The sequence below is a fragment of the Equus quagga genome, chromosome 8, assembly GCF_021613505.1.
Source record: "Equus quagga isolate Etosha38 chromosome 8, UCLA_HA_Equagga_1.0, whole genome shotgun sequence".
NCBI classification, from domain to species: domain Eukaryota; kingdom Metazoa; phylum Chordata; class Mammalia; order Perissodactyla; family Equidae; genus Equus; species Equus quagga.
This window is the reverse complement of record NC_060274.1, coordinates 109,564,835-109,584,688: the sequence shown is the minus strand read 5'-3', so window position 1 is coordinate 109,584,688 and position 19,854 is coordinate 109,564,835. Positions and strand designations below refer to the sequence as shown.

Below are 19,854 nucleotides of genomic sequence, written 5' to 3'. Positions count from 1 at the left end.
CTATTATTTACCTAAAGATTATAATTCATTTCTGACTGCTAAGGACTTTATAGTCAAGAGCTACACTGTCCAGTATGATGGCCATTAACCATAATTTCCATTTAAATTAATTAAATTAAAAAAATTAAAAATTCAGTTCCTCAGTCACTCTAGTCACACTTCGTGTGCTCAACAGCTACATGTGGTTAGTGACTACCTTCTTGGACAGTGCATCTATAGAACATTCCTATCATAGCAGAAAATTCTCTTGGGCAGTGCTGGTCTCCAGCAGCGATGTCCAATAGAAGCACAATGTGAGTCACATATAATTTTAAATTTTGTAGTAACCACACTGAAAACATTTTTAAGGTGAAATTAATTTTAAGTAATTTATTTTATTTACCTTAATATATATATAAATATCATATCCACATGTAATCTGTATAAAATTATTAAGGATATATTTTGCCTTCTATTTTTTCATACAAAGTCTTTGACATCCAGTGTATATATTCACAGCATATCTCATCTGGACTAGCCACAGTTTCAGATGTTTAGTAGTCACATGTGGCTATTGCCTGTTGTATTGGACAGCATATGTCTAGAGGATACAATATAGAAACCAGAATACATTAAATAACCATAAAAATTCTAAATAAAAGTGTAATGTAGTAGAAGACATATGTCAGTACATAATCGATTATAAATTAATTGTATGAACAATTGGAGGAGAGAGAAGTTTAGAGCAGCCATGGAAGAAGCCTTTCTAGAACAACAGTTTGAGCTGTGTTTTAGAGTTGATGTGGGTGCACATTCCTTTGTCTGTATTCTTGAGGCCAGATGTATTCAGAATTCAGTTTCTGTGAATTTTAGAAAGGTAATATGGTGCTATCTTTTATATTATATATTAACCCCAGTAGGTCTGGAGCAGCACCCCACTGCTAGACATTAATAATTCTACACTATACATGTGATATCCTTTAAGTGGGAGAAATTAAGACTTAAATAGTTTTACGTCAGTTTGAATCATGTTTTGCTGTTAAATGAACTTTGATGCTAATACTTTGCTGAATTTTCAAATTTTTTTACTTGTGGATAATGTTGGGATAGGCAGAGAAGTGAACACTGTTGACAAAAGTGAAGGAGCAGGAGCATGACAGACATATTTTAGAGATAATGAGCAATCCAGTTTAGCTGAAGTTTGCGTGCTTAAATACAGAAGTGTTTTCTAAGTGATAAGCTATTAACAGTCTTTGTTGAGCAGTGTTTACCATGCTAGGTCTATTCTCAGAGATCCTAACATCTAGTAGAGTAGGTCTCCATCTACACATGTGCTATAAGGGAAAACAGGCCAACTATAATATAAGACAGACTATAATATTGTCATAAAGAGTATAGAAACCGAGGAAGAGAAAGTGCTCTGCTATACTATAACTATGGCAGTTAATCATTTATAAAATGATTTGTCATACCTTATCAGTTGGAAGTACTCTTCTTGAAACAATTACTTTTAACCTATATTGTTCAATTTAGATTTAAAAAAGCCACTTACCTTAATTAAAATTTATTTTTCTCTTCTGTTGTTTTATTAAAGTTCTAGCCTTTATCAATAGCAATTTGCTTAATTTTTTTCTTGCCCTTCCACAAGGTGGCAATGAAGCACCCCTCTGCTGTCACTGCCTGCAATCTGGACCTGGAGAACTTGATCACAGACTCGAACAGAAGCATTGCCACCCTGGCCATCACCACGCTCCTCAAGACAGGAAGCGAGAGCAGCGTGGACAGGCTCATGAAGCAGATCTCTTCTTTTGTGTCTGAAATCTCAGATGAGTTCAAGGTAAGAGTTTAAATATGACCATGTTTAAACTGGGTTTCTTCCATTCTCTGGCTTGCCCCTTTCTTTTCTTAACAGTGTCTTTTGAGGAGCAGAAATTTTTAATTTTTAGGAAGTCTAATTTATCCATTTTTTCCTTTCACAGTTATTGCCTTCTGTGTCCTAAGAAACCTTTGTCTACGTCCAAGTTATAAACATGTTTTCTTATGTTTAATTCTAAATCTTTTATGGTTTTAGCTTTTACATTTTGTTCTGTGATCCAACTTGAATTAATATTTGTGTATTGTGTGTGGTAAGTTCAGTTTTTTTCCCATACTGATATCCAGTTATTCCAGAGTGATTAGTTGAAAAGACTTCCCCTTCCCCTTGGAGTGCTTTGACATCTTTGTCTGAAAAGCAGATAACCATATAATTGTTGGTCTGTTGATCTGTTTTGTCAAACCTATGCCAGTACCACATTGTGTAGATTAATGTAGCTTTTATAGTGCCCCTTAAATGTCAAGTAGTGTGGTTTTCCAACATTGTCCTTCTTTTTTAATATTCAAATTCCTTTGCATTTCCATATAAAATTTAGAACCAGCTTATCAATTTCTGTAAAACAAAACCCACTAGGATTATGATTGGGATTATGTTGAATCTATAAATCAATTTGGGGAGAACGGAGATCTTAACAATATTAATTCTTCCAGTTCATGAATATGGTATAACTCTTCCTTTATTTAGGTCTTCAGTGTTTTATAGCATTTACTCTAGAGGTCTTGCAATATCTTTTGCTAAATTTGTTTCTAAATATTTTATGCTTTTTGATTCTATTTTATTAAAATTTCTATTTCATTGTTTGCTGCTAGAATATAAAAAATACTTTTCTTCACTTTCCCGTAACGTGGTATCCTGTGACCTTGCTGAGTACTCTTATTAGTTCTAGTAGTTGTTATATACATTCCTTAGGATTGTCTGTATAATCATGTCATCTGTGAATAGAGACACTTTTACCTCTTCATTTCCAATCCAAATGCCTTTCCTTTCTTTTTCTTGCCTTATTAAAATGACTAGGACTTCAAGTACAATGCTGAATAGAACTAATGAGAATGTGTTAGAGATAATCAAAAGAAGAATAAATTTCTGTTGGAAGAATTAAAGCAGAAAGATTTTACTTTTTCATGCTTACTTAATTATCAGTCAAGATGTATAACTGACCAACCCTATTTACTCTCTACTTAAACTTTTAAAAAACAAACTTAGCCTGTATATACAAGCAGACGTTCTGAATCCTTAGGGAACCTTGGGAGGTTATGAAGGTCTTTTTGTAGTATAGTTTATTGAACAAATCTCCTATGCTTGGGCATTTAGATAGTTTGCAATATTTTGCAACTACAGATAATGCTGCAGTGGACAACCTTGTGCTTATGTTTTTTTGAAATGTTGCAGGTGTATCCTCAGGGTAAATTCTTGGAAGACCATATGCTAGATTGAAGCATAAATGAATATGTAGTTTTGTAGAGAATGCTAAATTCTATCAGCAATGTATAAGAGTGCCAGTTTTCCTGTAGCCTCACCAATAGAGTGTATGGTATTTAGAAGTTTTGCCAGTCTGATGGGTGAGAAAGAGTATCTCTATGTAGTTTTAATTTGAATTTCTCTTATTATGAGGGAAGTTAAACATCTTTTCATATTTTTAAGGATCATTTAATATCTTTTTTTGAATGTTGTCTGCTCATGTCCTTTTCCAATTTTCTATAGGATTTTTGGTCTTTCATTTCCTCAGTTATTTAAAGATTTTTGTATATTAAGGATATTAGTTCTTTATCTGTGAAATATGGAATGATATTTTTCCCAGTTTGTCATTTGACTTTTCTTATGTCATCTTTTGTCATGCAAAGGCTTTTTATTTTTATGTAGTTAAATTTGTCAATCTTTTTTTTTTATTGCATTTGACTTTTGAGTAACAGTTAGAAAGCCTTTCCCATCAGATAATAGAATCTGAATGAGTGAATAAGAATTCACCTTGGGCTGGCCTCGTGGCCTTGTGGTTAAGTTCATGCGCTCTGCTTTGGCAGCCCAGGGTTCGCAGGTTCAAATCCTGGGCGCGGACATAGCACCATTTATCAAGCCATGCTGAGGCAGCATCCCACATGCCACAACTAGAAGGACCCACAACTAAAATACACAACTATGTACTGGGGGGATTTGAGGAGAAAAAGGAAAAATAAAATCTTAAAAAAAAAAGAATTCACCAAAGTTTTCTTCTAATACGTGTACAGTTTCATGTTTTATATTTAGATCTCTGATCCTTTGGATTTTATTATTATATATGGTATGAGAAAAGGTTCCAATATTATCCTTTTCCAATGACTATCCAGTTGCCCCCCCCCCAAATTTTTATTTAAAAGACTGTCTTTGCCCCAGTGATTTGAGATATCATCTTTATCATGTACCAAAGTTCCATATGTACTCGGGTCTATTTCTGGGCTTTCTATTCTGTTCTCTTGTGCTCTTTATCTAGTCATACATCAGTACCACACACTATTTTAAATATAGAAGCTTTGTCAGATGTATTAGTATCCATTAGTCCCCTCTCATAGCTCTTTATTTTCATTGTTTCCCCTAGCTATTCTTACGTGTTTATTTTTCCTTATGAACTTAGTATTAACTTGTCTAGCTTCCTAAAAAATCTCATTGGCATCTTTTATTTGGATCATGTTAAATTTATAAATTAACTTAAGGGAGAACAGATATCTTGATGATGTTGAGATGTCCTAACCAAGAACGAAGGATGTCTTTTAATTTGTTCAAGTCTACTTTTGTGCCTTCAAGAATATTTTATGGTATTTTCAGCTTTGAATGTTTTTTCAATGCTTTTCCTAAGTATTTTATCTTTTTTGTTGTTGCTATTATAAATACCTTTTTACCCATTATATCTTCTAACTAGTTATTATTCAAGTATATGAATAGTATTTTTTGCATATTCTTTATCCTGCTACCTTGCTGAATTATTTAATTAATTAATTAATTAATTTATTTATTTTTTGGTGAGGAGGATTGGCCCTGAGCTAACATCTATTGCCAATCTTCCTCTTTTTGCTTGAGGGAGATTGTTGCTGAGCTAACATCTGTGGCAGTCTTCCTCTATTTTGTATGTGGGATGCTGCCACAGCATGGCGTGATGAGTGGTGCTAGGTCCACACCCAGGATCCAAACCTGTGAACCCTGGGCCGTCAAAGTGGAGCACGTGAACTTAACCACTACGCCACTGGGCTGGCCCCCTGAATTATTTTATTGAGTTAGTTTTATCATTGCTTCTTTAGGGTTTCCTGATATTCTATCATGTCATGTATAAATATAGTTTGGTCTTTTATTTTCCAATTCTTATTCCTCTAATTATTTTCTCATCTAATTGCATTGGCTAATGTCTCTAGAATGATGTTAAATAATAGTTGAGATAGTGACATCCTTATATTGTTTCTGACCTTAATGGGAATGACTCTTGGGGTTCCCTATTAAGTAATATGCTGGCATTAGGATCAATCGAGGTATCTGTGTGTGTATAGTGGAAGTATCCATCCATTCCTATTTTATTTTTTCAAGAATTTTTATTACGAATGAGTGTTGGATTTTATAAAAAGCTTTTCAGCATCTATGGATATAATCATATGATTTTTCTCCATAGACTCATTAGTATGGTGAATTATATTATCAATTTTCTAATGTTGAACCATTCTTACATTCTTGGTATAAATCCCATTTCATCATGATGTATTATTTTCTTACAGTAGTGTTGGAGTCTGTTAGCTAATATATCACTTAGAATTTTTGCATCAATATTCATAAATGATTTCCAGCTATAATTTTTCCTTTTGCATGTATCCCATCTTTATTAGGTTTAGGTACATTGCTTCATAAAAAGACTGTGGATGTTTTCCTTCATTTTCCATGCTCTGTATTTTCCAGGTATTTTGCAGGCTTAGAAGATCTCTCTCCAAAAGTAAAGGATGGGTTTCCATACAGCCCTGGAAGATATAGCTAGTAGTCCCCAGGGAGCAAAAAGCAAACATGCACACTGTCTGTGTAATAAGGATAATGTTTCCCTTCAGAACAAGGGACTGGCGTGCTTATTGCCTGCTATAAAATATTCAAGTTCCTTGCCTCAGGGTTCCGCTCCTGTAATTCAGCCTACTGTGGGTACACGTACTTTCTGGCCCTTTTTGCATTGCCCTGTGGGAACTAGGGCTCAGGAAACTGGCCCTAAAATGCTGATACTCTAGCCACTGCTATTGCTGTAATTGTCTTTCATCTCTGATCCAGGAGTCTTGTCTTTTCTGCCAGCATCCATGAAATTGGGGCAGGCTAACTTGTCAGCTTGCAAGTAGGGTAAAGCTCACACCCTTCTCACTTCTTGACACTGGTCTTTGAAGTTGTGGTAAAATTCTCCTAGAATCCTTTTGTGAAGTAGTTCCTTGGTAACTTTCTCTATTTCTTCTATGGAAATAAGTCTGTTTAAGCTTTTTATCTTTACTGTTCACTTTAAAATTTTTATGTGCTCATTTGCTTGGAGCAAAGGGATGGGGTCTCTTAAATGAACTGTATTTTTACATTGCTCTTTATTTTCCTTTGAGGTCTTCTTGCTTATCTTTCATGAAGAACCATCATTGTCATTTTAGGTAACTACAGTACCCTCTTAGCTTGCGGTAAATAAGGGAGAAAGTATGCTTAGTAGCTAAAGTCATAAAGATTTCTGTATTTGTTTTTCTATAGGTGGTGGTTGTACGGTCACTATAAAGGTGAATGTCCTTTCTGTTTGTTTTCTCTAGGTGGTGGTTGTGCAGGCGATTAGTGCCCTTTGTCAGAAGTACCCTCGAAAGCACAGCGTCATGATGACCTTCCTCTCCAACATGCTCCGAGATGATGTAGGTAGATTATTTTTTAATCATAGGAAGTTGCTGTCTTAAATTCTTATGATTCCCGTTAAATACCATAGTATTTAAAGCAGCTTTCTTTACCATCTCAGCATGCCTCTCAAATGGTACACTGGATTCTAGTTGTTGTCTCATCATTACTAAACATGTTATTGCTTTGGCTTTCCCACTTGGAGAAAAAGACTTTTGTTTCTTTCATAGGGGAAGGGAAATGAAATTTGAATGTTATACGCATGAGTCTTGGAGTATAAGCATTTCTCCGGAAAGTGTCCTCAGAGTGAATGGCAGTTTTCTCTTTTGCCAGGGAGGCTTTGAATATAAGCGGGCCATTGTGGACTGCATAATCAGCATTGTGGAAGAGAACCCCGAGAGTAAAGAAGCAGGGCTAGCCCACCTTTGTGAATTCATTGAGGACTGTGAGCACACTGTTCTGGCTACTAAGATTCTACACTTGTTGGGCAAAGAGGGCCCCAGAACGCCTGTCCCCTCCAAGTACATCCGCTTTATTTTTAATAGGGTCGTACTGGAGAACGAGGCCGTCAGAGCTGGTGAGTCTCTGGAACACTAATAATGATATAACTGCTGATCTTTTAAAATGCTTAACTCAAGGGGGTGGTAATGACATTGGAAAATGAAGTTGCAAGGTCTATTTGATGGTGGGATCTTGGAGCATACCTAGGCCCCAGATATGCAGCTCTTTCTCTGGACTCCAGTTTGCATCCTGATTTCTGCCTTATATTAGAGACAACCCTTGACTGTCACTAGATAGGAATACTATGATGGCATCTATTTTTTCAGAGTCGTAGTCTTAAGTCTGAATGTATGTGGAATTTGTGTGTCTATATATTTTTAAGGTGACTTTTTAAAGAGGTCTTAGGAATTTTATGCTTCCTCCTCTCTAATCCTTCCTTCCCCTTAGCATATGAACAGGTCCCTGTCCCTCCAGTTAAAAATATAAAACCTCCTTTGATCCGTTGTCTCTTACAAGCTGCTGACTGTATACTTCCCTGTCAGATAAACTTGAAGTCACCATTACTAGCTGCCACCATGAACGTATTTTCCATTTTCTCTTCAACTCACTATAATCTAGCTCTCTCCCTTAAAAATCTTCTGAAGCTATTTAGTGTTCTTTGTTCCCCTCTCAGTCAGTCTGATGTGCTGTTGACTAAATGCTTCCTGAGTCTCTCTTCCCTTGATTTCCACAGTAGCCCGCAGCTTTCCATCACTCCTCGGTCTTATTTAGAGAGCCTCTCTTGCATTCCTTAAAGTATTAGTTTTCTGTAGGGGTTTGTCTTCTCAACATACACATTTTTCCTGGAGATCATTTCAGAGCTCTGCTGATACCCTGTGACACTGCAGTCATGTCTGTCTCCTGAAGTTGTATGTCCAGTTATCTAAGGCACTTCAGATTCATCTGGAAGTTCAGACTAACATAAACTGAAATCCTCACCTTTATCATCTACTCAGTTGCGAAGATGGAAACTCACTCCACTGCTTTACAACCCCCATGTGTTCTGTGGCAAAGTTCTGTCGATTCTGTCTCCTTAATATTTCTTCATTCTCTTTTTCCTCTGTTTATGTGGCTGCTGCTTTAGGCTCTTGTCCAATTCAGATGCCCAGCTAGTCTGACTGCTGGTAGTGTGAGTCTCACACAGGTCCTGTCTGTTCACCATACTCTGCCACAGAAATGGCCTTTGCCTACAAAATCTGCTTACAAATTTGGTGTTGCTTACTCTGCTACAAATACACAAATTTATCCTGTATTTAACATCTGTTAATAATAAGTTTGAGGTTAAACCACAACCTGTTTTTGCTTATCTCTAGTCTCTCACTTGTCTCCTCCTCCCGTCCCACAGAGGTCCTGTGCTGTGGCCTGACTCGGCTGTGTCCACTCCAGTACTGTACCACGCTTTCTTCTCTGGGCTCGGGGCCTTTGGACTTGTATCTCTTTCTGCCTCTCATGCTCCTCCTGCCTTCTCCCTCTTGCTGACTCTACTTGTTCTTCAGATTTCAGCTCAGTAATAAGGGTCAACTCCTCGTCTTAGTTCTCCACCAATTCTGATTTAAGTTCTTTCTCTGTACTCACATAGCATCCTGGCTATAGTTTCTATCAGGGACCTACTGTGCTATGTTGTAATTATCTCTTTACTTACCTGTCTTTTCCACTAGAGTACAACTCCTTGAGGTCAGAAACTATGTCTTTTATCTTTTTACCCTCAGCACCTAGCACAATTCCTGACAAAAGTTAGGCAAGCAATAAATCTTTGTCAAAGAAGTGAATCTTAATAATAGAGTTTCTTTTTATGCTTGGAGTTGGCTGTTTGAGATTAGACCTTGTGTCAGTGTGGTTGTGGTTGGAGTGGAGGATGGCTCATATAGGAAATAGATATGATTCTTTTTCCTCAGTGCATGGAGGATTTTCCTATTCAGAGCTCTTTTGGGCCTGCAGATTTCTGTTTATGCTTAAATAGATCAAAGGAATAAGATCAAGAAATGCACTAAGACAATAAGAGAGTTTACTCCCACTGAACGTGGGGAAGCTGCTCTAATTTTTTTTGAATAATTACTGATTGCTTAACTCTGAGAAACCAGAATTTCTCAGAAACTGTGAGAGTTTCCTTTATGTTGTTTCATTTTATGCTTCATTATAGCTGCTGTGAGTGCTTTGGCTAAATTTGGGGCTCAGAATGAGAATCTTCTCCCAAGCATCCTTGTACTCTTACAAAGGTAAGTAAAATAATTTTTTTTAAAAAATATATGCCGCATGACTAAATAGAGAAATCCACCTTGTACTTTATCAGATGCATTGCAGGGCCAAAGAGTAGAGCTGATAGAGTAAGTCAGGGGCAAATGGCATTTTTCTTATCTTTCTAGTAATTTTGCATGTGCTAAGTACATGTAAAATTTGACTTTGAATTTCTCTTGTATGATTTTGAGAAAGTGACTTAAATAAATGCACCTCAATTCATATAATAGGGGCCAACTTCAAAGTTATTCACTATGCAGAGTTGAAAATACCAGCTTTTCATGGTCTCCATGACTCCCTACTGGATGATGAAAAGACTTGCTTTAGCAAACACTCTATGAATACATCTTGAATTGAAGCAGAAAAATTACAAGCCAAAGGCTTGCTGGTTTAAATAAAACAAATTGCCGTTTGAGTAGTAACAATGCCTGGATTCTGAATGCTTTTTAGTATCTTTGGAAAGCATCATATTCCCATTTCTTAATTATAAAAAAGTCTGAGTCTTTACCAGGGTCCTGTGGTTGCAGATCCCAGAGTAGACTCCAAACTGCTATCTTGTGTTATTACGTTTTTCCTGATTATTTTAATGCCTACTTATATAGTGCTTTTGATCCATAATGACACTATTTCTTCACCAATTCAGAACAGTACCTAAGATTTGTGGAGATTTCAGGATCCACTGTTGGCTATTGTTGAGCTCTTTTATAAAGGTAGTATCAGATGGCCTGAATTGTGTCCTTTAGGTGTGGTGGTAAAGCTATTGGAAATCTTTAGGGTGCTGTGACATGCCTATTCTCTATCCCTGGACAGGTGTATGATGGATACTGATGATGAGGTACGGGACAGAGCGACCTTCTATCTGAATGTGCTACAGCAGAGGCAGATGGCACTGAATGCTACGTATATCTTCAATGGTCAGTGAGAGCCAAGAATGGAGACAGATAGACTTTTTTCCCAAATGGTGTCTTGGAAGCATATTTCATGAAGATTTACATATGAGCTGACTTCACTAGGCAAAATGCTTGGTTTTTGTCTTCCATTGCACTTCCATTTCTAGGGAAACCTGAAGTATGTAAGGGCCCAAAGAATATTGCTTGTTTCTGGTTCTCCTTGAGCTCCCTCTTGGATGGGTTTACCTTTTTTCTCTTTTCTTTTGCTGTCATTGAGCCCACATAGCTAAGTTGCTGTCTTTTCTGGAAGGTACTTATATTTTGTTGAAAATTTTTATGCTCTGCTCCATGCTTCCTTGGATGAAATTATAAGGCAGTTTTATATAATAGCCTTCATTTTTAATTATTTAGGTCATAGAGTCTGTGGTTATATTTTTGTCTTCCTTCAGAAAGCTGAGATAAATATTACAGATCTGGGCCTATGTACATCCCAGGATTGGCGAGAAGTTATAATGCTGAGATTTCTCTGTTTCATAGGTCTAACAGTCTCCATACCAGGGATGGAAAAAGCCTTACACCAGTACACGCTGGAGCCTTCAGAAAAACCCTTTGACATGAAATCTGTTCCTCTTGCCATGGCTCCTGTCTTTGAACAGAAAGCAGGTAATGGGAATACTTAACTCTGTTAGTTTTTCTTTGTATATAGGTAGTTTTATACCAGTAAAATATGCTCTTAGCATATTGTCTCTAATACTTCGTTTGTTTAATTTTCACTCCTTATTCTAAATCTTATACAACTAAGATGGATGATATTTTATTAGGTTTTTAAAAAATTTCCTGGTTTTCACACAAAAGCAAGAATATGAAACATGACTCAGATTGAAGCTTTTTTTTTTTTTTAATACTAAGTGTTATATTCTTTGAAGTTAGTTGTCACTGTGTGTCTCAGAGCAGTCATTGTTCTCTCTCCTATTTTTATTTTCTGAAGTTGGTAATTTCTTAATTTTGCTATATTGGAGGTTTGTCTTGAAAGAATGTATGGGACAAGATCATAAAAAAAATATGTAACTTTAAAACAAACAAACAAAAAGGAACAAAGTGTTTAAGTGGTTAGAACTGAGCATGAAAGATCTCATGCTCAACTTGCAACATTTTCAGTTTTCCTGTTGGTACTATACAAGTAATTTTTCCTACTTGAATCATAAGATTTTGTTTTATAAATTGTTCCTCCTTTTAACAGTAGTATTTATATATATATATATATATATCTCCTGGTCTGTCTAAAGCAAATTTTGTATTTTTTAGGGCTTACTTTATTATTTCACAAAATACGTTCACTAAATACATTATAATTTGAGCCTCCCTCCAAAAAAGGAGACAGAGAACCTACGGGTATGATTTAGCAATAGCTCTGTGTACATCTGCTGCAAGTTTCTGCCTCATCTCTGTCTGTCTGCATTGTTGGCTTGATAGTAGGAGGGAAGCTCCATTGATTGCTCATATCTGTCTTTGTAGAAATCACCCTTGTGGCTACTAAGCCAGAGAAGTTGGCACCTTCCAGGCAAGACATTTTCCAAGGTATGATGATTTGATGTGTAGAAGTGATAGTCTTGCACCCTAGGGCATTGTGTAAATATAATGAAATCCTCCACTTTTATTCAGTTTGATTCTTGGTGGGGGAAGTCTTCGTACGCCTGAATGTTTATTGTTGTGGGTTACAGTTGCTGGGGCTACCTGGAGTCCATGGGCTTTCCAGCTGCTAACTTACTGACTGGGAATGTTGTTCTTCCTCTGTATCTTGGTTAATAGGGAACTCTCATTCTACAAAATTAGAAATTTAGTTTCTTTTTTTTTACTTTTAGTAATTCTCTTATTTAAAAGATTATTTCACTAAAGCTTGGGGACACATTAGTTGAGTATTCAACTATTATTAGTAAGGCTATGGAAACAAAATATTTTAGGCATGTAGAATAATATCTTTTCCTGTCTTCTTATCTTTCTTTTTTTTGATAGAACAATTGGCTGCTATTCCTGAGTTTATGAATCTAGGACCCTTGTTCAAGTCTTCTGAGCCTGTTCAGCTTACAGAAGCAGAGACAGAATATTTTGTTCGTTGTATCAAGCACATGTTTACCAATCACATTGTGTTCCAGGTGAGATAAATGCCGTAACTGGCTCCTGTAGGGGCTTGGTCTGCTTGGAGACAAGTATTAATTCCCCTTTAGTCTATGATTCTAGTTCCTTTTATAGAGAAGAAAGTTGACAGCATTTCTGGTTTTCTTTCCTAGCTCTGTAACTGTAAAGATGCCTTCATATGATAGGTAGCTTTTGATGGTTAAAACTTAGGACATAAAACCAAAATGTCTGAAAAAGTTGGACACCGTAAAGTATAACCTATAAAAAATAACCATCGTTTAACATCAGAGTAAATTAAGTGAGTTGTTCCAAGAACTTGGATTTCAATTTGGTTCTCAGACAGCTATCTGACTTCTATCAGCCTGTTTGGTAGAACTCAGTCTCAGAAAAGAGAAAACACTGATGAATAATATAAACAAAAAGACCTCAAGAATAAGGCTGTCCCTGTTGCCTAAAGAAAAATCTTAGGAGAAGACGTACAGTGCTGTTCAGAGAGAGAAGGAATAGTGGGTTCCAGAACTGAGTTGTGGGTTGTGGGTGGGAAGGAACAACTTGCTTGAAAACAGTTCTTATCTTTCATAACTTTTCTATTTGCTAACTTTTCAGTTTGATTGTACCAATACTCTCAATGACCAGCTACTGGAAAAAGTGACAGTGCAGGTGGAACCATCAGATTCCTATGAAGTGCTGTGTTGTATCCCAGCCCCCAACCTCACTTATAATCAACCAGGAATATGTTACACTCTTGTTCGTTTGCCTGATGATGACTCTACAGCAGGTACTAACCCACAGAAGGAAAGAAATACTTGTCTGATTAAGAATGCATTACTACTTGAGCTGTTAAAAATCTGGACAAATGTTCAGGGTTCAAGAAGATAGTGATGGTATATTTATATTGATAAAATTAGTTACTGCCATAGAAATACTAATGTTATAATTAAGTCTGAGTATAATTTGCTGGACATTTAATCTTAAAAAAGAAACGACATATACAGTGGTAACGCATAAAGAAACTCAGGCTTTCTGTTGGAGCAGTGTAACCACTAGTGAGGGTTCATATACCTGACGTCTCTTGTGAAAGACTAGGGCCTACTTCTCCCTGATGTTTCTTTCCAGGGCATCCTAAGGACTTTTAATTTAGTAGATCCATGGCATTTTAAAACATAGCAGTTTTGTGGGTCTTATAGAACAAGGGTGGCACGTGAGAGCACGTCTTGGCCTGAGTGGCTTAGCCAACATTTGTGTATCCACATCTGAGAAAGATGTTGTAATTCTCTACTTGACTCATTATCCAGTCTTTGAGGGGGTTGGGGGAGGCCCTTGAAGGAGAGCCACCTGCTGGTGCCAATGGTATTTACAAATTTGGGGATTTGAGGTCTTTTGACCTATCTCTTGTGAAAGTCAAGTATTTGTGGTACTTGATTTCTTTTCCCCATTTTCCTACCTGAGTTCTCTTCCCATATTCACTGCAGAAGTATTCACAACTGTTATCCAGTTTTCACAGAAATAAGCACACACATCACATTTATATTTTGAACAATTTTTATTACTAGTACAGGAAAAAACAATTTTTACTACTAGTACAGGAAAAAACAGATTGAAGTTAACAAAATTAACAAATATTGGGGAAGTTACAGAATTACAAGAAATCGTAGAAGTATTAGTAAATAGTTATCCCTGGTCATCGTTCAGTTACATTTGGGGCTTAACCTGCCTTCTCTTAGCCCCTCTCCCACCTCCCTTTTCAGATGTCGGTTCTGGGAGCCTCTGCCCAATCTTATCTGTGTTGGGTGATAGACCAGGCTACTCACTCTAGCACGAGGTAGATTCAAGTTGGCACCGTTGCTGGGTCTGAATCCCAGGTTGTTCCCTCTAGCCCTGGATGGACCTGCACTTCTCTTCTGCAGCCACCCTGGATCAATAACCCCCTGGGTAGGAAGGCACTTTCTTATCTGGTTTGCAATATTTCTCCTTCAAGCATTAAGGCTGTCTGACTTTAACCTTTAATTACCTCCTTTATCCCTTTCTGAGGTTCCTCTAGGTCCATTCTCTTTCAGCTTCACTTTCTCTCCTGGTCTTCTTCCCTCTAGTTATATTTGTGTAAAGTACATCCACCAGCCAGTAATGAAGCTAGCTGTACCTACTCTTATTCCAAACCACTATCTGGGCCCAGTCTTAAGGTAGCCTTGTAGCTTCTGCCATCATCCTGGGATATTCTGCACTTCATCAGTTTTTTCCAGTAGCCACCTCTCCTTGTTTCAAAATTCCTGTCCCTATTGTACTTCTCACTAAGTTTCTGTTTTTTAAGGGATCATTACTTCACCTCTTAATTTTTGAGGGAAGCGAAATGCTGAACCCATTGAAGAATCAAGCTCTTCCCTATTGAGAATACTAGCTCTTCCCATTTCCCCAGGTTCATTTGGATAACTGATAACTCAGGTGCCTCACACCCCAGGGAGTGGTCTTAACAGAATACAATAAATACAATTTTACAATATCAAACCACATAAAGCAAGAGTATTGAAACTACAGACATTACATACAAAACAGGAGAAAACAACACCAACAAGAGGAAACACTTCTACCAAGAGATGAAGTATTGGGGAGGTTCTCTCACCCCTCTTTACTAAGGGGTTAATTTCTTTTTAAAACATAGATATTACAAATTAGCCCAGAGGTTTCAACCTGTGGTCTGCTGGCTATGGATTCTTTTGCTTGATGGTTTGTTAGTATTTTGTTTATAAAAATTTGGCATTTAAAGAATTTTCTTTCTTTTCTGTTAAACTCAAAGGGTTTGCTGATTGGTGCCGAAAGTCAATTATAAACTCTTGTCATTGTATCTTGGAGAAAAGAAATGGAATTTTGTCTCAACACTTGGACTTTTAAAAATTTGACACATCATCTACCTGCTTAAAAACAAACTCCTTTCTATTCTTTTTGTCTTTGTCAGAAATTCTAAAATTTTTAATCCATGGCCAATCCAAAGTCTTTGCTGTGCAATGAACAGAAGTGAAATACCAGGGCATAGATGGTAATAAAGGAGTCTTTTACCCATTCCTTCTCTCTTGCATTTTCCCATCAAAATATTCGAAATTTACCAATCACCTAAAGATCTACACATCACTCTACTTGTCTCATCTCAGAAAATACATCTTCCTTATAATCACAGAAAGAAACAGAAATTATATAGATCGTGATTTCCTTTTACTTGAAAATTGTATAGCATAATAGAAGGAATATAGTTTTGGGAGATAGATAAATTGGGATTTGAATTCTGACTCTGCTACATACTGACTGTGTAATCTTAGAGAAGTTATTTGATCTCTGTAAGCCTTTTAGGATTGTTGTAAGGATAAAATGAAATTAAATAAGTAAGGTAATTGGCATGAATAGAAGCTACTATTGTGTCAGTTCTGGAACTATCTCTACTTTCTCCCTTTATCCTCTTTAAAATCAAGTCTTCCACAGTTCAAAAGACACATGCCCTCCAGTCTCCCCCAGAAAGTGTTCCATCAGCTATTCTTGTCTTTGCTGTGTCTTTACACGTTCCCACTCCTCCTGACTTTATAAGTGTACAAAAACCCCACTGCACCTGAAAAACTTACTTCAACCCAGCATTCAAGATGTCACCATAACTCCTTCCTTCAAATCATGGGCAATTGGTGGTGAGAGTAATCAACGTCCTAAGTCTCAATTCAGTTAGTCCTACTTATTATCGTCTATCCTCCAACAGCTACTCCTTTACTCAAAAATTTTCAGAAAAGCCTTCAAGGCAGCATTCTTTCTCAGCGTCCTTTCTCATTTGGCACCTTTCTTTCCTCTGAATATTTTCTGCACCAGTAACACCATATATTATGTATGCAACATTGGACAAATTTTCCCCCACTTTGGACCTCTGTAATGCCACTACCTACTTAAGTTTTTGTTTCATTACTTATTCAGAACCATTCTAATCCTTATATTGTTTTTATTATTGGACTGTTGGGCCTTATTGCATCATATTTCTCTTCTCAAACCATTTCAACAAATTTAAGTCACTCATTTAAAAAATCTTCAATAGAATATGTCCACACCCAGATCAGTGTTAACAGTACATGTATATAAGTTTCTTTTCTCTGTTTTTCCTTAGGGATGCTACCTTCCCTATGATAATTCATAACTCTTTCATATATACTTCAGTTCTTGACTTTCTGAATACGTTTGCTTAAACCTCCCTCTTAACTTGAGCTACCATAGGATTCTGATGGACTCTGAACTTGTTTCTGAATCTTCTCCATTCCATTATGTGTTGTTCAGTTTTAACTATATTAAGTCCTGACATTCTGTATTAAATCTGCAACTTCAATTAAGTAAAAGTTATCTCAGAGTTTTTTACTTTGACTCACCTCCAGCCTCTCACTGGGATCCATATTAATGACCCTTGATGAAACTTTGCATTCTTCCAGGATAAGCACATAGTCTGAATTTTTACTCAATACTAAAAAAGCAGGATAGGTAGAACATTACTATTCAACCACCATTTCCCCTGCCTTTATCACTAGAGTTTGTATCAGTCTAGCCTTAAAATCAATCTACCTCCAATTTGACCCAGTGTGAGATTGGCTAAGATTCCCAGTTTGAGACCTCCTTATTCACCTGCTCATTCGTCTTGTAACCAGTCTGCCTTTCCTCACACACACTGAAATTTCTAACACTGCCTCTGTACTTACTTTCAACCTGTCTTTCTATCCTATTTCATGTTCCCTTTTCACAGCATCATCCTCAATATCTATAGTCTTTATTGCTGCCTTTCTTAGATGATAACATCTCTCCAGAATGCAGCATAAACATGCATATCCACTCATTTCCTCTTTTCCCTCTTTTGGCCTTAGGGAAAAAACCCTCTGCTTGTTTGTACCGCCCAGGCTTGGTTCACATCTGTCCGGCCTTAAAATGGATTCAGTATGTGAACATGTGTGAACTTCCTCTTTGACCTACTTTTATTACTCAAAACAATCCCACCCTATTACATGCACCTTCAGGTTTGGATATCAGAAGTATTAATGTTGTAAGGATTGCTGCTGATGCTCTCCGTTCAGATTTCACTTCAGGAATTTATCTCTATATGACCATTTATTCTTCTGAATCAACCCGCCTCGACATGATTATCTGAAAGAGTTTTCAGGCAGCCGCCAGTTTCCCTACGACAATTTCTTTCTATATATTTCTCCCATTTTCCTTGATTCCATTAATTGTGATCAAGTTTAACAGGCAACACTATGGACTGTAACCCTTATAATGTTCCTCAATATGTCTGAGAATGATTTAATATGTATACTGTTGATTTAATTCCAATTTTACTTTAAGAACTTCTTCCTTTCCATTTTTCCTCTGCTCCTTTTCATTGGAAGAATATTAAACATCTGAATACTATGTCCGTCTGTAGGATTCATATTTTACAAGTGCTAAATATAGTTCTTTCAAAGTCCAATTGATTGCACTGTACCACCTTTGCTTTATACTTGACTATCCTATAGCCTCTCCCTCTTTAAATATTCTACATTGTCTTTCTTCCCGTAGAACAGTACTTGCCCACAGATATAAGAGATAGCATCTACACCTTCTTATGTTGACTAGTATGCTCCTACCAACTGGCATCAATACCACACATGCCACCCCTCTAGCCCCAAGGTGGCCGACATCCCCAGACCATGAGCTCTTCAGGAGCTTTCCCGTTCTCTGCAATACTGCTTTACTGACCCTGAGCCCCTCTCATGACCATAAGGTTCTCTCCTCTCCTCCATGCCACCTGTCCCTTTCTTGTCCCATTGAATCCCCTGACACAACTCGTATTCTGTTGACTGCCTTCTCATGGCTGCCTGATGTCCACTGTATCTTGCTATCCATGCTAGATGTGGAAATAACCTTGCTGGGTCCGTGCTCTGCCATCTGATGAACTCTCATCTTCGAAAGACCCTCTGGTTCATCTTCAGCATCCTGTCCTACTTCCCCTACCACCTGCCAGTGATGACACGGATTCACTGTCTTTTCTTCGACATCTACTCCCATCATGATCTGCCCTCATGCTCACCCTGACGCCAGTTATTTTGTCCCCAACATGCTGTACCTAAATCCATCTACTGTTCTGATTTACCCCCAAGCCCAATACTTTTTTGGTTCTACCATTGTGGAGAGAGTTATTGCTTCTCTGGGCTTCTCTCTGACCTTTCACATCTCACCAGGTCACACAGTGACAGGGATGTCTCTAGTGTTTTCCATGGGCCACTACCACCACCACCTCATCCTTCTCTATTCTCCTCCCACCTCTCCTGCCTTCTTAGAATTCCTGAGCCACTCTGCGCTCTCCCCCTGCATGGGCTTCCTCAGGCCCATGGTCCACTTTGGGGGAAAGTTCCTAGATTCTCCACATCAACTCCCTCCTTAGAGCTCTTTGCCATCCTTCTTTGTGCAGTGCATTCCTTGATGCTGTCTACAAGCCTCTCCTATTCCTAGCTGTTAGAGGCCATCACCTGCCCTCTCTCATTCTTCTAGCCGGCTGGACCACCTCTCCTCTACTGTACTCTCCCACGTCTAGGACACTGCTCACCTGACCTCCTACCTCCTGGGTCTGGTTCATGGCTTCTGCCGCTTTACTTCTCTACCGCATACATAGCAAAGAAACTGTCTTACATGAGCTATGTGGCATTCTTTCAGCTACCATCCGTGATTCTTCCAACTGGATTCAGTAGTATTCTCTGAAGTGTTCCCTTCTTAAACCCCACCCACAGCTCAGGCCAATCAGTCGGCTTTGCTACATATATACTGTACTGACTGCAAGCTCCACCCACCAACCTATGCTCATATCCCTGAGGACCCAGGCTGTGCTTTCCTCTTGGGCATCTCTCAGCATTGCCCCTTGTATCCCTTCATGTTTCCCTTCAGATCCCATGTTGTACAAACTTCTGACACACCACTTGGGGAGCCTCTTCCTGTGATTCTTGTATCTCTTTCCTTTCACCACAACACTTTCGCCTTCAACCTTTGTTCTAGCCTCACACCTGGGAACCCCAAGGCCAACCCGACCGCACTCAGTCTCAACCAGCACAATGTCCTGGCTACTGCTGTTGTCCCTCCTCTCCTTGCTTCCTCCTTCGCAATCATCTCTCTCCCAGGTGTTTTTCCTTGAATGTTGTCACCCATACCGTCTGCCCTTCCTTTCCTGTAGACCTCCCACCCGGTGCGCTCTGCTCACGGCCCCACAACCCAGCTTCCTTTGGGCCAGCACTCCCGTCTCTCTCACTCTTCTGTCGCATGCATCCTCGCTTCCGGGACCGTCACCTTGGCCCTGCGCTCCCTACCCACCGCCAGTGAATCCCA

The 19,854-nt window shown here is 38.1% G+C and overlaps 1 protein-coding gene across 1 annotated transcript in view; it reads left to right on the top strand.

Annotated features, from left to right (window-relative positions):
- The window catches only part of COPG2 (COPI coat complex subunit gamma 2), a 103,785-nt gene that overhangs the window by 67,927 nt on the left and 16,004 nt on the right, over positions 1–19,854 (top strand). Inside the window, exons 12-20 of the mRNA XM_046669477.1 lie at positions 1,628–1,816; positions 6,622–6,717; positions 7,031–7,274; positions 9,378–9,453; positions 10,283–10,386; positions 10,900–11,025; positions 11,878–11,940; positions 12,376–12,515; positions 13,105–13,276. Of these exons, the coding sequence (XP_046525433.1) occupies positions 1,628–1,816; positions 6,622–6,717; positions 7,031–7,274; positions 9,378–9,453; positions 10,283–10,386; positions 10,900–11,025; positions 11,878–11,940; positions 12,376–12,515; positions 13,105–13,276 (1,210 nt within the window). The remainder of the gene's footprint in view (positions 1–1,627; positions 1,817–6,621; positions 6,718–7,030; positions 7,275–9,377; positions 9,454–10,282; positions 10,387–10,899; positions 11,026–11,877; positions 11,941–12,375; positions 12,516–13,104; positions 13,277–19,854) is intronic.